The sequence below is a fragment of the Electrophorus electricus genome, chromosome 12, assembly GCF_041902795.1.
Source record: "Electrophorus electricus isolate QZ-2024a chromosome 12, ASM4190279v1, whole genome shotgun sequence".
NCBI classification, from domain to species: Eukaryota; Metazoa; Chordata; class Actinopteri; order Gymnotiformes; family Gymnotidae; genus Electrophorus; species Electrophorus electricus.
The window spans coordinates 5,247,501-5,267,500 of NC_137508.1; the positions used below are offsets into that span (position 1 = coordinate 5,247,501).

The 20,000-nt window shown below is 47.2% G+C and overlaps 1 protein-coding gene across 3 annotated transcripts in view; it reads right to left on the minus strand.

The window, feature by feature from the left end:
- adka (adenosine kinase a) overlaps nucleotides 1-20,000 on the minus strand; it is a 105,138-nt gene that overhangs the window by 17,779 nt on the left and 67,359 nt on the right. For 2 of the 3 annotated variants that reach the window (XM_027017632.3, XM_027017634.3), the window contains exons 7-8: nucleotides 10,600-10,770; nucleotides 2,204-2,239 (exon numbers count right to left, since the gene is read on the minus strand). In XM_027017632.3, the coding sequence (XP_026873433.2) occupies nucleotides 2,204-2,239; nucleotides 10,600-10,770 (207 nt within the window). The remainder of the gene's footprint in view (nucleotides 1-2,203; nucleotides 2,240-10,599; nucleotides 10,771-20,000) is intronic. The other variant, XM_081725006.1, reaches the window with a different exon arrangement.

Here is a 20,000-nt window from a genome sequence, read left to right on the forward strand (position 1 = left end):
CAGCTAATGTGAAAATACCTTCTCTTCTCCACAACCGTCCTGAGCACACCGTCACTGGCGCAACGCCTCATGAGTAGAATCTGGTCTCAGACAGCCATATCTGCCAAGGCTTATGAACCTGTTCCTCCAATGCAGCCACCATCCATTCAAAGGCTTCAGTAGGTACATCACTATTACAAGGATTTAAATCCCAGATCCATGATAAAATCCATATAATCAGTTCAAAGTGACTGCCGCCACATCACGCTGACAATTTGTTTGCTACACAGTACAAAAGTGAGAATAATCATAAATCTGAATTAAAAAAAATAAAAAAAAAAGAGAAAAACCTCTCTAGGCACTGTGAGGAGGTGGAGTGGTGGGTGCTCTGGCTGGTTTAATAGCAGAGGGGATGTGCTCTTGTGAAGCACTGTGAACTGAAGCACAGAGAGTCAATCTGCCAGTGTCAGTATGAAGGCTCCTTAGTTTGCCTGAGTAGCTGATGTGGAAAGTCAGCTGTTGTGTGGAGACGTCTCGGAGTGCACGAATACATCTCAGAAAAGACAAGTGAAATAAATTCACAAAAATTTACTAGGCCCATTCTGTTGGGTTCCCAAATGCTTATAATTCACCTTAATCTGTACTGCAATTGCCAAAGTTTGAGTTCATATGTGGGCTTCCGAGACAAAAGCAAGCTAAATACTTCTGTGTCACAAATTCTGTATATTTCTCCTCTTCTTTCCTTTTTTTTGCTCATGAGCCCTAAATCAACTTGACGTGCATGACATCAGTGAAGAGGTACTCACAGTGTGTGACAGGGCTTGCCATTTATATATTTACACTGTGCAATGCAACCTCACCCCCTCACCCCTCCTCTCTTTTTCTCTCTCTGTGGCTCACCAGCCCTCCGTCTCCCTCTCTCCCTCTCGCTCTTTCTCTCCCTCTCTGTATTCATTTCTCCCCCCCACTCTCTGTATTCATTTCTCTCTCCCCACTCTCTCTCTCTCCCCCATTCTCTCTCTCTCTCTCCCCCCTCTCCCTCTCTCCCCCATTCTCTCTCTCTCTCTCCCCCACTCTCTCTCTCCGTATTCATCTCTCTCTCTCTCTCCCTCTCTCTCTCTCTCCCCTCTCTCTCTCTCTGTATTCATCTCTCTCTCTGTATTCATCTCTCTCTCTCTCTCTGTATTCATCTCTCTCTCTCTCTGTATTCATCTCTCTCTCTCTCTCTCTCTCTCTCTCTCCCCCCACCTCCCACTCTCTAACTGACTCTACTGCCAGAATCTGTTCTGCATTCCAGTCACGTCGATCGCACCTTGAGTGATCCTGGAAGACAATTATTCATACCAAGAAGAAACACATTCAGGCGGATAGCTCTGCAGTCAAAAAAATGAAAAAAATAGATAAGCCACTTCAATTATTTAAGCATATCGTTCCTAAACTCACATTTACTTTCCTTATGAATTTTCATTTAACAGAGACCCCTCTTGCGAATCCGAGTGCAGAGATGCCAGTACCACATTAGCATTAGCTGCTCTCCCCTATTCAGTCAGATAACTCCCATTATTCTGATGTGATATGTGTTAACATGGTCAATCACTTTGTTTACATATTCAGAGGCTACAGGGAGAGGTGATCCAGTATTTATGAAGGGTTGTTTTTTTTTTTTTTTTGGGGGGGGGGGGGTCTACACCTCTGCATAATTGAGGATAATACCACAGCTGAGCAATGAATCCTTACTCAGTCTAATGAAGCTAACAAGGTGGACTCCTTAACAAAGCCACCTGCCAACGATGTCTCATCCGCAGCCCACCCTGCAGGACTCCTCTCCCTCTTCCCAAGAGCCTTCTCAAAATTCAATAAATAACATCTGTAGGCGATGTTGGGTGCAGACCTGGGAGGAATGCGTCATAACAGAAAAGGACAGGGAGAGTGGTGTGTGTGTGTGTGTGTGTGTGTGTGTGTGTGTATGCACGCGTGTGAGAGAGAGAGTGAGAGAGACAGAGTAGAGGAGAGAATGTGTGTGGATGATGTGTGTGAGAGCGAGCGCAGCAGCGCTGGCTGAACAAAGAAACCATGACGACTGCCAGGTTGCTATGGCGACCACTGCGAGGGGGCCACAGGAGTATAATAGCGCATCAATCACTGTCCGAAAAAGAACTTCATTATCAGCTGAAAAATAATCCTTTAGGATCTGTTGGGTGAGCGTGATCCTACGTCCACTTACCTCAAAGCCCTGCTCCCGAGCAAACGTGGCAGCCTCCTGCAAAACAAAGCACACACAAACCCTTAATTACACCGTGCTGGAGCGAGCGCTTTTCCCTGAGCCCGCATGCTCCCATCTCCCAAGAGCACTCGCACCCTCTGCAGAGCACAGCGCATCGCCTCGGCATGCTGCTCTTATTTCCCCCTCATAAAATGCACATTAAACGAATATCCGATTTCAAAATCCTCCGCTCCCCTCGGCTCCGAGCTGATGCAGGCTTGTGCATAAGCCGAGCTGCCATCAGAGGCATCCGAGGCAGCAAGCCGCCACAGGCAGCCAGGAGCACGAGCACACTCAGACTGTGCTCTCCAGCCAACACAGCCATGGGGAGACAGCCCATCAGAAGCTGCACCTGAAGGAGGGCTACTGGCACTTGGTTCAGAACAATAAAACAACGAGCTCTGTGATGGAGAAATGAATGTAGTTATGTGTGCGTTGTGCCTTGCCCTTTGCTTGGCAGGCTGAACCCAGGGAGCAATTGTGACAACTCGGCCCTTTAGAGGCTGGGGGGGGGGGGGGGGGGGTGGAGGGGGCTAGGGCAGGGAGGTGGGTGGAGAGGGCTGGGGCAGGGAGGTGGGTGGAGACGGTTGGGGCAGGGAGGGCCCAGCTACATGGCCGGAAGGACAGAGGGTCCCAGCAGGGCTGCATGCAGTCTGTCCGTCATGACCACAGTATAATAGACCCAAGACGGGTCCATTAATCTAACACACACACGGACACGCACAGATACACACAGACACACTCATTCATTCATACGCACACACAATCTTAAATGTTTTGAGAAAAAGGAAAGAAAGCATGGCTCTATCTAAAACAACCACAAAGCCTTACAAGCACTGTGTAAACCTGCCTCTTGTCTGACATTTAGCTGTTTGTGTTGGGTTCTAGTCCTGGGCTTTAAGAGTCTTTTCAGGGTCATAGAGCTCTGTGTGAGAATGTGTATGTGTGTGTCAGTGTGTATGTGTGTGGAACAGAGGTCAAACACACCAAGGTTAGGCCTACGCTTTGCACCATAAAGTTGAGAAAATTCCAAATCCCTGTAGAAAAGCTCCCAGGTTTCATTGCACCAATTACAGCTCAATGATCTGACAAAGTATCTATCTGGCAGCCAAGGTGAACCAATCTTTTATACTCTTTTATTAAGAGTGATTAAGTAGCATTATTTCAAGATTAGCCCCTGGAATTAGTGTTAGTTCAACCCCTTCGGAAAATTGAAACAGACACTCTTCACTGGTCAAGATCGTGAAAGTGCAAGACCTTTCAAGAATCATACTCTGGAAAAACCACACAATTAACACTCAAAACGTGTCCTTGCCATATTATACATCCTAAAAGCATTATGAGGGCCATAACTGTTCAAGTACAAGGACAAAAGAATGCATCTGAAACAGTAAGAACATCCTTCATGCACCAAGTCACAGAGGGAGTTTCGTTATTGGAAAGCCTACACCTGGATTTTCCCATTCGGAAAGCTGTGTTCCTGATTTGAATCCACAGTGGCCCATGGAGTTCAGCCCTGAAAATCAGCGAGACACACTCATCATGGGTTCTCTACATTACCCCCTTCTTCAAATTGAGCTGCACAAATTGCACGCAGTGGTAAAGACACTTGCGAGACCCGACACACCCCCTGCTACATGCTGCGTGTGGGAAAAGCCTGCTGGGAGAGGAACTAGAGAACAAAAGAGGAAGAGGAAGATAGCGCTGGAGCCAGTGCGGAACCAGAGATGGAGGTCAAGACGGCGTGAGAGAGCACTAGAGCTGGTGTGGATCCGGACACGGAGGTCGAGGCAGAGTGAGAGAACGCTGGAGATGGTACGTGGAACCGGACACGCAGGTCGAGATGGAGTGAGAGAGCGCTAGAGCTGGTGTGGAACCGGACACGGAGGTCGAGGCAGAGTGAGAGAACGCTGGAGATGGTACGTGGAACCGGACACGCAGGTCGAGATGGAGTGAGAGAGCGCTAGAGCTGGTGTGGAACCGGAGACGGAGGTCGAAGCGGAGCGGCTTAATGAGGAATGATAGCCAGGAGACCGCGTCTGCAACCACTGAGCAGGATAAAGAAGCATTAACTGGACAGGGCTAACACACTCTGACATCCAGCTAGGCCAGAGACAGGACTCTGGTGGGCCGGGGGGCTGAAGATGCCCTGCCAGTGGGCTCCCTTGCTCCAGCAGGCTCTTTCATCCCCGTCCTGGGTGAACACCCGCGACGCTAAAGCAGCTTACGGCTCAAAGCCAGACGAGTTTCTGGGCGCACGGGCAGGGCTCGGGGTTAGGTGCAGCAGCTGTATTTGGCAGGAGCGGAGAAAAGGGCAGGAGCCACACGGCCGGACCTGGCGCTTCCAGGCCACAGGGAGACGCCCATCACTCCATTCAACAGCGAGTGCGGGAAAAAAAAAAATCACAACATGAGGGGTAGCTTGACCGCAGCAGTCATGAGATGTTATTTTCCTGACATGATTTTGCACTAGATTAGAACTGTGGTGAAAAACACTGGGTTAGCAGTTGCTGCAGAGACAGCAACAAAACAAAGGCAGCATTGTTGGTTACTGTTGAGGGCAATCGAGGTATAATTTCATAATCACAGCCTGCGAGTCATATACACACTCGCACTCAAAAACACACATACACATCCCAACATGAGCCAGGCAACGGCCAAGGGCTGTGAACACGGGGTTCAGTGGTGTCGGAGGAGGCCGGCAGATGGATATCGATACAGTAAGCTGGGCAGGGGAAGGGAAAGATTAGGGAAAGAAAGCGAGCACTGCTGAGGTGTTAAGGTACTCCCTCGAGAATGCAGCAGGCCAAGTGGAGCATGAGGAGCGACAAACAACAGAGCAAGAGGCGAGAGGGAAAGAGGCACGGTAACCACAAAGGAAAGACCTTTACATGAGAAATGTATTTAAACCCACCAATTCTTTATTTACCATTGTCTGTTGCAATTACCACTAAAGAGTAGCGAACTAGTGAAAGTGGTCCCCGTATGCTAATCTTGACATCAAACAAGAGCACAGCCACAAACAAAGCAGGAAAATACCTGATCATTGTCTAATCAAGTTAACAGTGTGCAGTGTGACTGCCTGCAGCCACGACTGGCATGTTCTGCCTCATTTTCACATAAAATGCTCTTTCATTAGAGACACTTAATAGATCGCAGGAAAAGCAGCTTGACCACACACCGCTACTGGCAATGAGTTGTTGTGTGCACCAATGTTAACCTGGGAGCCACACACACCTCTACAGGTGCTGCGCAGCGATGCTAGCCTGGGAGCCACACACACTGCTACAGGTGCTGTACACCGATGCTAGCCTGGGAGCAACGCACCCCGCTACAGGCGATAGGTTGGGATGTGCGGCGACCCTAGCCTGGGAGTACGCTCTGACCGGTGCAGCATGCTCACGTGGCCAGGTGGTCCCTGTACTGCAGGAGGAGAAACCGGGCTGGACTTTGCTAGCTAGCGACACAGTCGGAGGGGAATGGAAACATCCACAGTGTGAGCTCTTAAAGGAAGTGCTCGATACGGCGCAACCTCCATAATAAAACCATCAAAACACCTCCGGCTGGAAGAGCACACGTGACAAAGTGTGTCCACTTTAACAACAAGCCTTGCCTTTAGCCGGCCATCATTTTGAGATGATAATTCAGCTCTCGTTCTTTAAGGATAAATTTTTTTTTTTTTTAAAGCGGCAGGTATTTCCTCTTGATCTCCTCTCTCCCTCCTCTCACCTAGTAGGGCACTTGCAACATGTGAAAGCTCTGTCTGAGGTTTCAGCAGGGCACTTCAAATGTGCCTTTGTTAAACAATGCATGAGAAGCAATTGCTCGCTATAATGATATCATTACCAGAATCAGGGGTGCTGAATGCTGTCTCTTCCAGCCGGTGTGGCAGAGAGGGGCCGGCGAGAGAAAACATTTCCACTTCAACACATGTGACATCTCTCTCAATGACAGCCTTATTACCGTGTCCGAGTATGTTCCGATCACTTTCAAAGCCTGCCATTGTTCCTGGTCCCATCACAGGAATGTACGCGAGCACGTAAACAAGTCTGTGGGCTTCAGGCTCCAGCTGCGGCCCTGGCACGATAAATAAACCAGCTAATGAGCATGGGTAAATATAGAGGAGGTAAATGCACACATTCACAGGCAGGTCTTCTGAGCCATAGGCCAGCCAGACCAGACACACACACACACACACACACACACACACACACACACACACACACACACACACAAGGTGCAATGCACTGCTTTGATCAACTCTAGACGAACTTAACACATCCATGCATGCAAGCACAACAAGAAAACCTTCTATACTGAAGAAAATATAAACAACGACACTACCAATTTATTCCAATTTACTATTCTCTCTGTAAGCCCAGTTTGTGTTTGTTTTGACAGCTCCTTTAACTCAACACAACTTTCCAAGCACACACAGCTTCAGTTAGTCCACACACTAGCAAGGGTTCCTACAAGTAGTTTTTGTGTGTGTAAAGGCAAAAAAACAGCACTAAAGCTCTCAGCTACTCTGTTTTTAATGCTCTGGAGGTGACAACAGGTAAGTGCAAGGTGAGTGCAAGGGCATAGCCTGACAGGCACTGGCAGCACTGATCTCGTTAGAGGGATCACTTCCCTGCGGGGCATTTCCCTGGAGAACCCCCCACCCCCTTCCTTCCATGGCAGGAGACAAAGCCGTCAGCATGGAGACAGGACAGAATGTGTGTTTATGTACAAATGGTATAATTGTGTAATATAATCGATATAATTGTGCACATCACAGAATTGTAGCAGATGAAAAAAAAAAAAATCAATACATAAAAATCTTATACTGTAGTTTTAATTTGCTAAAATAACTATAAATTGAATAATTACTCATTTTATAATACTAGATATTTGATATAATATTTCAATTTGGAAAATGACAATGTAAAAACAATATGAATATCAGCTGAACCCACTGCATCCTTCTGCAGTTCCTCTTGTGCGAGAGAGGCGCTGGGGCCTGCTCGGTGTGGGCTTCCCCAGGGGGCAAGCTGATGCCCAGCCTGGTGTACAGAGCAGCAGAGCATGCTGGTGTTAAACTTCTCCAAATCAAACTGGCAACAATAAGCTGACATCTTGCACTCAGTCCCACTGCCAAAGAAACACACTGGCCTCGGTGGCAGCTATTGATCTGCCCTCTGCACAATGTCTTCTCATCCATCCATCATTAGAACGCGCCTCCCCGGACGGGCAGCCGGCTCTGCTGCAGGGCCTGGTACAGGCTCCTCCACCGGAAAAAAAGGCCCATGGGTCTCATGCTGAGGGCTATTCTGGGCAAACCCCCTGAGTGCGCAGATCGTAGCTATTAGGTGAACTTCCCCAGCGCTCCCCTACTGGAGGCCCACAGCAACATGCACGCAAGTCCTCAAACATCCCTCTCAGAAATAGGAACTGCGTGAGAACAAACCACCCATCCACAGAACCTTTGTTTCCATTTGAGGGGTGGAGATACAGCGCGGGGGTTCTAGTCTAGGCACGCCAGTACGACCTGTGCGGAGCTCCAAAACACACATCCATCATGCTCTCGCAAGCTACTCACTTTGTCTGGATGACCCAAACTTCTTCCAAGCATCTTTTTCCCCCAAACTCAGCGCCTTTGCTCTGTTATAGTGCACATGCACCAATTGTGTGTTGTGTTTTTTTTTTTTTATTATTTGTGATCTATTTTGCTTGTAAACTCAAACCACCATTTAAAAACCAAAGGCGTTGGTTTAAGGTTCCTCCAACAAATACGCAGTTACACTGACAACTAGCCCAAGCACTCTGGGAAGGGAAAGCACCCAGCAGTTCTGTGACTGCCCATGTTACCTCGGCCACTGGTGCACAGGAGGCGTATGCAGACAGACAGGATTTAATTGAGTGCTGTGGGTGATGTCGTGGGAGAAGTGTACATCCTGCATTCAAGTTCCCTCGACAGCCGCTCACTCTTAAGCATTTTTTAATTACCTCACTTTCCTCTCCACCTCCTCACTCCCTCTCTGCCTGGGCTCCTTTATTTTGTGATTTCTTATCTAGGTTTTAAAAAGTGTTTTTGGCCATCCATAGTATTCAGCACCAGAAGAGACTTATTGGGGCTCAACGCTCTTACTGGCAGCGTGTGTGTGTGTGTGTGTGTGTGTGTGAGTGTATATATGTGTTTGAATGTTGACTGGGGCCAAATCAGCTGTGGGCTGGGGGCACCAGGCCAAGCAAAATCACTCGCTGCCTGAGGCTTTTTTCCCCTGAACTGGCCATCATGCACATGAAAACATCCAGGGAGGGCATACTCTTAAGGACATGGAGAATCATCACTTTACCCTCCGTGTGAGCGCACACACCTACTATTCAGCCAAACTAGATAAAGGAAAAAAAAAGGTATTCACAAAGGGTTGAACAGAACAGAAGACAGTAAATTAACCTTTTTGGTTAATCTAAATAACACACACGCACAAACACACACGCACAAACTTGGGTAAGGAAGTCACATTTTATCTGTTTATCTTTTTTTTTGCTTTTGTCCTGGTAAATGTCAAAGGACCAAGGCTCCAATTTCCCCTTTGGTCTGGGTGCACTGGGAGCTGAATAATATTATTCATGTGAGAGCTGGGCGGGGACTCTGAGGTCTTTGGGAAAAGGCCTTTGGGCAGATCAGCACAATGAGGCAGATCTCCCAGACACTCCTTCTCACTGTCTCTCTCATGCTGCCTCACAAGCAGTGGAGAAGCCATTTCAATCATTTCACAACCTCCCAGCAATCATGGCTTTAACTCCCCTGTTATTTAAAACAATCTGAGCTCAGAGATGGAGTTAATCACTGCTTATTCCACATCAGTCAGGGTTATTCATTCTGTTCCAATTAATCATGCCATTTATCCCCATTGTCTGAGCCTTCTGCCGAACAAATTCATCGGTAATGACAATTCGCATTGTTGAATTTTATCATGTGTGCAGCAAATGGAGGGCAAATTGTTTGCGATTATGGGTGTGTATATGCGTGTTATGGTGAGCGCGTGCTTATGGCGAGTTCTTTGCGAGCGTAATTCGGTGCCATCTGGTTTCGGCTCTGACTGCGCAGCTCTCGCACTTAATTAACTGGACGCCGTTACATTTCCTGAAACGTTTCACTTTCTCTGGTTTATGTCATGGAGGCAGGCAGGCAGAAGGGGAGCGGGGAAGGACTCAATTAGGCCAGTGCTGCTCCTGGGATATTCCACACTTCATGCGTGCCAGTTAAGTGGGCGAGGAGCTTGGTGCGGGCCTGACTGTCCCTCACTGCGCCCATGCTGTCACCACAGATAAAGCCCTGTCTGCATGCCCCAGTCCCCTCACACACAGACAAGCTCCAGCTGCCAAACACTCAGCCCTGTACCAGCAGAAAACACACGCGCGCACCCCCCCCCCCCAAGAGTTACACATTACTACAGCTGAATCGAAGACTCCAGCAGTCCACATGGATGTGCGTGTGTAAGTGTGTTTGTGCATGCGTGCACTGACTATCTAATTAGTCTAGCTGAAAGGGCGGCTGTGGCCACGTTGCTTTTTAAATGGACTAGCACAGGTGTTCCTGCCATAAGAAGCCTGGGAGGAGGCTGGCTGACTTGGAGGACGAGTGGTGTTTAATATCCAATCAGTGGTTGGCGTGCAGTGGCTCTCGGCCAATCCGAGGAGGGCAGAGAGAACAGCAGGGCTGCAGGGAGGCGATCCAGAGCACGCCGCAGCTTTCGGCCTGTCAGGCCTGACGCCCAACGCCCAGCACACACACAAAAAAAACACAATTTACCAGACTGCCTGTCTGTCACAGTGTGCCGTGGCATACACACACACACACACACACACACACACCACGTGTATGGAACTGTGATAACTCCCAGAAGGCAGAGGCACTCTCAATCTGAGGTAAGACACTAATTTAAGGGGATTCTGGAATCTCTGTCCCACCGATGGAACATTCACAGTGATGAAGAAACAAACCGCGTAGGCCAAGGAGCTAAGGGAGGAAAGCTAAACCCTACACACAGCCTCACATCTCATCAGTGCACGCTTTCTAAGCCAGCCTAAGTCTGACTCTTAGCCTGTTCGCCCCTATACGTGTATATAAAGTTGTTACACCCATCCAATTCCACACATGCTTAGGTCGTGATCAATAAATTAACAAGTGTCTTACTAGTACATGATAAGACAGTCTGATTAGGGGGACTTAAGTGACATGTTAACATTCTCTCTCTCCATCTCTGTCTGTCTATCTCTCCCACCCTCCTTTCTTTCCCACCTCCCTCCCTCCCTCTCTCCACAAGTTCAAGCATACTGCATGACAGGTCTGTAACAGGCTGACTCACCGTCTCATTGCCGAACAGGACATCCACATATGGCATGACCTTCAGAAGGGAATCCTTGAATGCCTGACAGATGAAGGGGGCAGACAGATTAATCCCAAAGATCTTGTTGTTCTCCGAGGCATGCTTGGCCACCTTCAGGATCGACTCCGGCGACACGGTCAAGAAGAAACCCTGCATGGAGAAGGACATTAGAGAGCTCAGGCCTTAAAACATGGCCAAGACGTGTGGATAAGGTGTAGTATGTCCACAAGAAATCCACCCACTAAACCCAAGGAGCACCAGCGACTCAGTCACAGACATATTATCTGGGCATTGTTTTCAAAACAGAAGCAAGGTTTTAATCTGGGCACCGAAGTAGGTGCCAAGCACTTCCACACACTACACATGTTTCACACTACACAGCTGCAGGCTGGAGGCTCTGAAGATGAAAGAGAGGTGGTCATCTCAGGACAGCATAGAGCATATGAATCGCGCGCAAACAAAGGAGGAAAAAAAACCAACTTGCTAATGTTCTTTGTTTCAAAGCAGTAAACATGTTTCATCTTGATATAATGGCCGGCATCATGACATGCAAACAGGATTAAGCTTTTAGGAGATGAAAATGAATGATGAAAAATGGAGTACATAATTACAGAAGCCTTCCTTCAGTGAGCAGAGAGAGTTCATGCAGACAATCCAATAAAACCCAGGGCACCTTGGCCCACCTCCCCAGCCAGGGAAACCTGCAAGGTCATGCAAGCTCTCCGAAGAGCGCCGCACACCAGGTTCATGACTTTGCTCCTGGCCTTAGTAACAGGAAGGAGCAGAAATAGATCACTAGGTTCTTAGCAAACACAACAGATGTGCTGGGCCCATGGAGAACTGCACAGTGATCTAAACCACTGACAATCTGGGATAGACAAATAACATGTCACAACCTTCAAACTAGGAAATCTGAGGTTTTGTTGCTTACTCTAAAATGCCATCTTAACAAACAAACAAAGTGAAACCCTAAAACAAAAACTGTGGGATTGTGCAAGTTCAGCACACTCAGTCTGGCTGAGTGTACCAGAAGTGTGTGCTAGCAGAGATGAGGCAGTCCAAACGCATGGTGTGATTTCTCCTCTCTGCTGCTTAGCATGGCCTGGGAGAGCAGTCAGAGCATTGAGATGGCTGTGCTCCAGCCCTTGTTCTACGAGGAGGGAAGGGGGAAAAAGAGAAAAGAACATGCTAGCATCTGATGAAGTGGAAAACAAAGGTCTTGCCTGGACTCTTCTTACTGAGAAACAAGAGAGGCTACTTGGGCCATTGTGTGAATGAATGCGAAACAGGTAAGGAAACACCTTCACGTTTAAACCTGAAACCAAACACTGAGCTAGTACCTTTGATACAGTTCATCTTGCCCTGAGAATAATTCAGAAGCACCGTATAAGAGAGAGTGAGCGGGAGAGAGAGAGGGAGAGAGAGAATACAAAGGGCTGAGTGAGAGAATGACCAAAGAGTACATGATGGCTAGACTAGAGCTTTTACAGAGGCTAACTCAGGCGCTGTGAGAACACTCCATTAAAACAGATGAGGCTTTTGTGACTGAGAGTGGAAAGAGGAGAGAAGTGACCTTCATGTGTTTAGTGTGACTGTGTCAGCTATTACACAGTTCACAGGAGGAATCAGGAAAGCTGTCTGGCTGCAGAGCCATTCACAAGCCTAGTGCACATTGTGTTATGTGGGTGAACACTATGTGAAATATCTACATTGTTAGCAATAACAAAATGTCCCCATTTTCTCCTCCAAGTTTGTAATATAAAGCACAGACCTGAACATTTCCGCAAGACTGTCACTGAAATTTATGACAGCTATAATATTGCATATAAATACACTTTTGCAAAGTCATCGTGTTGCGTTTTGCACTGTTCTTGTCCAAAGAAGCACCATCAGAACACATGACTGAACTCCTCATAACTATGAAAAACATATGATGCCTCAAATACTCAGAACTATTGAATATGAGCATAAATTCTTATTTGCAGGAATAAACTGTAGAGTATAAAATGATTCCTGTGAGTATACTACTAGTATAGAGTATACTAGAAGTAGACTATTACTGTAGGCAGGGCAGCTTCAGCAGTGGTGAGAGAACTAAACCCTAAGGAATGGTGGACATCTCAGGAGACAAACGTTAGGTTGGTTCTACAGTACTAAACCCAGTGGGCTGCAGGGGAGGTTAGCAGGCTGTCTGCACCGAGCTACAAATGGTCTTTGTATGCGTGTCTGCACACTGTGCGCGTGTATCAGTGGTACTGCCGTCATTAAGCGCACCTTGGCTGTGCTGTGTGAACACTGTGCGACAGAAGCAGCCCACTGCATTATTGTAACTTTAATGTTGGTGTGTTTGAAGTTGGAGAGGTGGCCAGGTGGATGCCCAGCTTGCTGCCTGCTCAAGCGCTGCTCTGTGGGCTCGAGCCCTTCACAAACGTTGGGCGAGAGAGCACGCAGGAAACAACGAGGTCCAGCACTACTACGGAACTACCATGGCCTGCTGTGAATTTCCAAAAGGTGCTCTAGTCTCTGGCCATCCTCTCTGTGGAAGGAAAACCAAACCCCAAGCTCCCCGTGAAAGGTCACCCGCCACTCCAGAAAGCAATAATACACAATGTCTCATTTATGAATTAGTGCAGTCTGTCAGCTAAAAATCTATGTAGGGAGACAAATGAATTCCCCATTTCAGCCACAGCATTCATGCTTGGCATACATCTGCTCTGGTTTATTCTGGTCCTTCAAAAGCCTGCGTTTTGCATTCCTTACCCCTGCGTTAAGGAGACGTGCTCTCGGATCCTGACTGCTGTGGGCTGGACAAGAAGGACTCTAGTGTGCTGCCGCCAGCACGTTTTATCCCACTTAATCGTGCTGCTGGGGAGATCGATACGCAAAGCTGTCCTGGGCTGACCGCACTGACCTGACACCTGGCTATCATGCCAGCCATCTGGGAAAAGTCATGCACCACGGGCACCTACGGCAGCCCTGGATAGAGTAGAGATGATCGTCATAGAAACACACCAGTTCTGAGGGGAGCGCTGATGGCCGCTGACCAGCAGATTCAATCATCTAGAATGATCAGGTGAGAGAGGGCAGTTAAGTGGAGTTCAGTAAAGATAACATAGCTAAGAGATTACCTTTATACTTACAGAGTGTAAACGAAAGATATAGCAAGTATGTAGAAGAATGTGAACACTCCCCAGCATATTTTACATTTGGTTTTATTTTGAGAGAGTCAATTAAACCAATAAAACAGATGATAAATCCATTTTAATGGAGAGGAGCAGCAGGATTCAGCATACCAAAGGCTCGGAGGGTCTGTTTGATGTTCAGGGCTCATCTGACTACACCAGACTCCTCACAGGCCATACAGCATCTGGTTCCTCTTTGCCCGTCTACAGAAACATGTTCTACAGGGCCTGATCTAATGCTGCTCAGCTTAATGGCACAGAGCCTATGACATAAAAGCCCGACAGTTTGCCAAGGCTTTTAAAATGCTCTGTCCCCCCCCCCCCCCCCCCAACTGCCGATCCTCAGAGTCTGACAATCAACCCTTGGGCCCCATCAAACGTATCTATCCGAATGAAAAGCCAAAAAGCGAAGTCTGCAGCTGATTAAGCGACCGTTCCGTTATGAGACGAAAAGAAACATCCAGCTCAGGTCAACGCAGACAGTCCAAACTATTATGTTGTTATAGCTGGTTAACATGTAATAACGCACTCATGCCTGCACCCACACATGCCCCCCCCCCCCCCTTCTGTTCATTGGACATGGCAGTAATTATGAAAGGCCCACAGGAGAACAGCAGGTCAGTAAGGTATTAAAAAGGCAGTGGAGGTGTCTGTGTTAACTGTGGCAGGTTTACTCCTGGGTTCATTGAGACAGATTAGTCCTCAAATGAAATCCCCCTTCCTGACCAACAGCACAGGTAAAGCATGTCTCATCTATTAGATAACTTAAGCACTGCCCCCCAGAGAGAGGGAGACTATTATATTCATCTCTAACTGCCATGAGGAGAAGGAAAAAAAAATAAAAAATCAATTTTTTCTGAGGGGCTGACGTAGCCCTCAACCTTAGAAATTACTGTGTAAAGAAATTAGACACTAGCAAAATATGTAATCAGCAATTTAGCAATGATGTCCATAAATAAATAATCACTGCTTCCACTTAACCTGACATGTATCTGGGCTGTGTTGCATGACGCGATTAGCAGGCTGCCAGAGAGAGGGAGAGAGAGAGAGCTAGCTCACATGCGGGAGGCCCATTAAAGAGAGCCATCCGTCCTCGCCCACTCCGCACGGGCTCTTCAGGTGGAGTGTGTTATTCTGCAGCTTAGGGGAGGCAGGCCCAGAGCACTCATTTGCGGTGCCATAAGACAGGTCGTAATTACGCTCACACAGCAGCACATTAGCCGCTGGAAAAGGCAATAGCAGGAGAGGCCTGAACCTGAGGCATTAACCCTATGAGGAGGTTAAGCATGATGGGCTTTGCGGTGCTAACCGGGGTGGGGTGGGGGGGGGTGTATTCCATAATTAGAAGAGCCAAATTCCTCCATAGCCAGGATGATCAATGGCTTGCTTTCGAACTTGGACTGATGCGTTTTAATGTGTTGAGCAATGTTACAAAAGGCAGCCAAGAAAAAAGGTGAAGTGAGGGAGCAAAATAAAAACTATTTAAGGAGGATTTAAACCAGACACAAAGTTTTAGAGCCCAAAGCCTTGGGATGCTAGAACTAAGCTAAGAATAAATTCACCATATACCTACAGCTCACATTTCTTAACATCCAACCAAGGAGGAAAAGGCATCTCAGAATTGATGTATGTGGTGTGTGTCTGTTCTTTGCTAGATGTCCTCCTAATACTTCATATGACAGAAAGAAGAATGTGCAGGTGATAACAAAGCAAAGAAAGCAAACAAAAGGAGAAGAGAGCATTTTCCCGCACTTTTGATGAGAGAAACATTTTTCAATGTGCATCGCGGCATGGGAGTGAGTGCATGAGACAGATTCTTTAGCACACAATTAAGAGCTGCTAAAATATGGCAACAGCTCGCCTCCTCTCGTCATCCTGGTATAATTAGATTTTCACCTGCTGTTGGGACCAAAAAAGGAAGAAAAAAAGGGGGGGGGGGGTCTTGATTCATTGGACAAGACAAAGAGGCACGTGACGTGACGGCTCCCGCATCCATCCCGCTCCTCAGCATGGGAAGAGTTGGAGAGGTAAATTGAAAACGCTGTTGGAAAGCTCGCCTGGATGGGTTACACACTCTGCTTAGCACATCTTTGTGGAAACAGATGCTACTTTGGGACAATGTTGCTGTCAACATGAGAAAAACACAGGCAGATGTATGTAAACTGTTAATACAACATCAACTTAATGCAACGGTGACACGGGGGAGATGATGTATACGTGCAGGAATGGAACGCCAGTTTGAGCTCAAACGACACCTCCCTGGCTGCTGGAGCAATTGCTGCTTTGAACAAGGAGGAAAGCCAGATGAGGTGACCTCATGACTCGGTACATGACTCTACAGACATCTAATAAGTGGTTAGCAACGCAGCCACTGAAATCAGCGGGGCCATAATTAATAATCACTGAAAACTACCATTTGCATGTTCCTCTGTCTATAAGCCTGTAGGAAGTATTGCGTTATTGTCTACTGACAATCTGCACTGTTGAGAAGGAACAGCAGTGATGCCAAAAGCTATGGAACCAGCAGCCAAGTCCACAGCAGCAGACACCCTGGGCCCACTGGATTTAAGTGGATACATATTCTCCATAAGTCCCAAGCTTTCCAAAGGAGCATTAAGCTTATTAATCCTCCACACACACTCTGTTCAAGCTTGTCAAATCCCATTCAAATGGCACAGGAAACAAACGTGTAAACAGATGCAGTGTAGTGTGCAGGCTGTCAAACTCAATGCACGACTGTAGCAGCAGCCAGAGGCGAGCAGGGAGACATGAGCCAAGCTGGAGCAGGTCTTCAGTTCCTGCCGCTCCTCTCGCACCCGCACAAACATAAGAACGCATGCAGAAGTGGTCCATTAATGATTCATGCCTGCTTAAATCATCATCTGACTGGAAGTGTGGGGAGAGAGTCCCCGATGAAAACATCAACAACCATGTCTCTCGTCAACGCCTAATGATGGAAATCAATGTGGGCAGGGTGCTGGATAACACCATCAGTCATTCATAAAGGCAAAGCCAGGCATGCAAATCACATACACACATACCCACGCGCACACCCACACATACCCCCACACCCACTGTCAACAGGCAGCTGACCCCTACTGCAATGTGAGTGCCCTTTGTAGTCCATGATGTGTCAGTCCAAGGCTGTACTGAAGGCTGTGGTCCAGCTGCCCTGCATGCTGTCTCCCAAAAATGGACTTCGCAAGAAAGAAAACTGTCCCAATTGTCCTCGAACCACAAGGTTGAACCAGTCAGGAAAAACTCAGAGGTTTCCTTGCTCTTACCATTGTAAAATCTTGTCATTATTAAAGCTAGATCAAGCTCCTTAAATGGAGAAGCAAAGCAGTGAGTTACTTGTGAACTGGTGCATGTTGATGGACCTCACTCCTTGGCCAACTTGACATCTATTATGTAAACATTAACAGAGGCACAGTGTGAGGGCTCACTGGCCCCATGATGCACACTTCTAAACACCACAGTAGATGCCTGACTGAGGTCATTTCAGGCCAGCACAAGTTTCAAACAAAAAAAAGACATGACAAGCAGTCCAACATGGAATTCAGCCTAAACGATTCTTAAAAGGTGGGGGAGGGGTACGTCTTGACTAACCCTTAAATAGTATTTCAAAGGACAAACCACATTATGAGGTTTGTTGATCTGAATTCAGCTTACATCAATGGCACCCTAAGCTTTCCTGTCCAGTTCATTAAACACAGAGATGAAAAGGGAACGTGTAATGCTCTCACATAGCCACAAACATCGTTCGGGTCAGAGCGATAACTGCAGACACTTTGTGCGCATATCAGTCAACGGAGTAAATTAGGCTGCTTCAAACATCCTGTGTAAGGAATGAGCGGGAGAGACAGGGCGTGATGGCCCACACATTCTTAGTGGGTGGCAGAACTCTCCCAGTGCCGCACCCTCTCACTCACTCTCCACTGGAAAGGGTTTAATCAGGACGATCGAGCAATTATCCTTTCAAAAGACACTACACCAGCTCATAGATGTATGTAATTATACCGCATGCCCTCGCCTGTTCCCCACACAGGCTGTTTTAGAAATGCAACAAGACTCTTGTAATATTGTGATAACAGGTGATGATTAGGCAATGCTACTTTCAATTAAAATCCATTTGGATGATACCTTCGCTATGCTCATTTCGAATAGCTGTAAAGGAGGCTGTTATTACCAATCTTTAACTAATCTTCTACTTTAAATAAACTCACATTAACTGATGAAGCATTTTAATTCTTGTTACTCTAAGGCTTCTGGTAAAAGTGAAATAGGGTTACAGCAGAATCAGGATCCAGAAATTAGGTCATTGTCAGTGACATAGAACATTCTCATTATTCCTCACTATTTTAAGATATGCGAATTCTCAAACTCAGTTCGTAAAAACTTCAACCTCAGCACTGTACAGAACACGACACCATAATGACACAAGCGCAATGTCATTAAGGATATTCGGCAGTATGAGAAAGGGCTCTAAAATAGGTGTGCGCACATCAGTGGGTTTGGCTCTTCAGGACAGCTGGGGGACAGGAGGATCCTAATTACTCCTCTGCAAAAACCTCCTGAAAGTCAACAGAATGTAATCGATGGAGAGGATTATATTAGAGAGGCCTTGGACCTGGGCCAATAAGAAAGGCATACTGCACCCTGTCTCATCAGCAGCCAATGATTGAGTGAGCTAATGGAAAGACATACAGCTAAAGTGACACATTTGTGCAGTGGGGGGAAAAAATGGATCAGGGATTGATCTGCCAAGGCCATGGTAATTAGAGTGTGATGGACAAAATGAGAAACCATTCGCCCTTACAGCCATCAGACATGGAGCGCTGGTGTTCGTCAGCCCCATCCCCCAGAAATGAACAGCCTCAACCCAACAGCAGCTCTCAAGAACCTGCAAAGAGGCTCTCAGAGACTACAAGCTCATGGTGGTGATCTGATTATAATTTTCTTGGTTAAAAGAAAGCTCTTTTAGAAACAAGGGTCTCTTGTAATGACAGCATATGTATAACAGCTTTCGGGGAGATTCATACACACACACTTCATATTGCGGAAGGAGCCGGGTGGGGGCGGTGGGAAAAGCATGTGGAAGGTCTCATGTCTTGATGCCACATGGAGAGGTGAACATGTTGCAGGCTCTGATTGGAGGAACAGCTGGAGGATACTCATCCGTGCTGTACATCAGAATGGGGGGTTGGGGGGGCCAAGGAGCCAGTTTGTCTGTAACTGCTAAATTCTTGTCTCCCTTCCTGTCCTCTCGTGCACTGCATCTCCCAGCCTCAACCAAGTGGCTGCAATTGGCATAAGCCACTTAAGGCAATCTGCACTGAGTAAAGTACAAAACCCAGAGAAGGCTTAAATTTACTGAGGCTTTAAGAGAAGCAAGGGGGGGCAGGGGGAGCAGTAGATTTCTGCATCTAGGACTCCTCAATCCAATTCTGCCACTGTGAAATTTAACTTCCCTCTATTGCTCTCTAATCCCCCAAGGAATACTGCAAAACTAAATAGGACAATTTATTGATTCCACCGTCTCCATTTGACCGTAATGGCTGGTCATTTAAACGGGTGCTTTTGTTATAATGTCTCATGAGCCATAGCTGATATCTTTAAGCAGCTGAACTCTCACGGATTCAAGACTTTCGATCGTCTTGCATATTCAAAACAAATTTTGAAAGTTCTGTTTTTCCTCCATTTTTACTCAGTCTAACATGTTAAACTTAATACCACGAACGCAACAGAATTTGAGGGCTCTTCAGCAAAGCGACTCCTTTGCCTGCAATATATGACTGTGCAACATGCCGCAGAGACAGAGTGGTTCAGGCTACCACCATGGCAACATATTCTTCATCACCATAATCAATAGGACGGAGGTAGATAATGGGGGCCCCTCTGGAGTGGTCACCGGAGAGAGGATCGATCACCATGGTGGAAGAGCAGGCGCACCCGGTCGGGGAAGCAGAACCTAATGAGGGACAGAACTCTGGGCCGTTCGGAGCAGCGCTTCCTCCCATAACACGGTGCTCAATGAAAACTTCAAAAGGATCAGTTCACTGTCAACAGAGCCTTAAGATGGACGAGTCTTAAGGGCTACGGGCGCAAGCTGGACAGGCAGGTGGAGAGGAAACAAGCGTAAGGACAAAACAGGAGAGGCACAAGTGCACAAGGCCAGGCAGAGCGGGGCTATGCTTT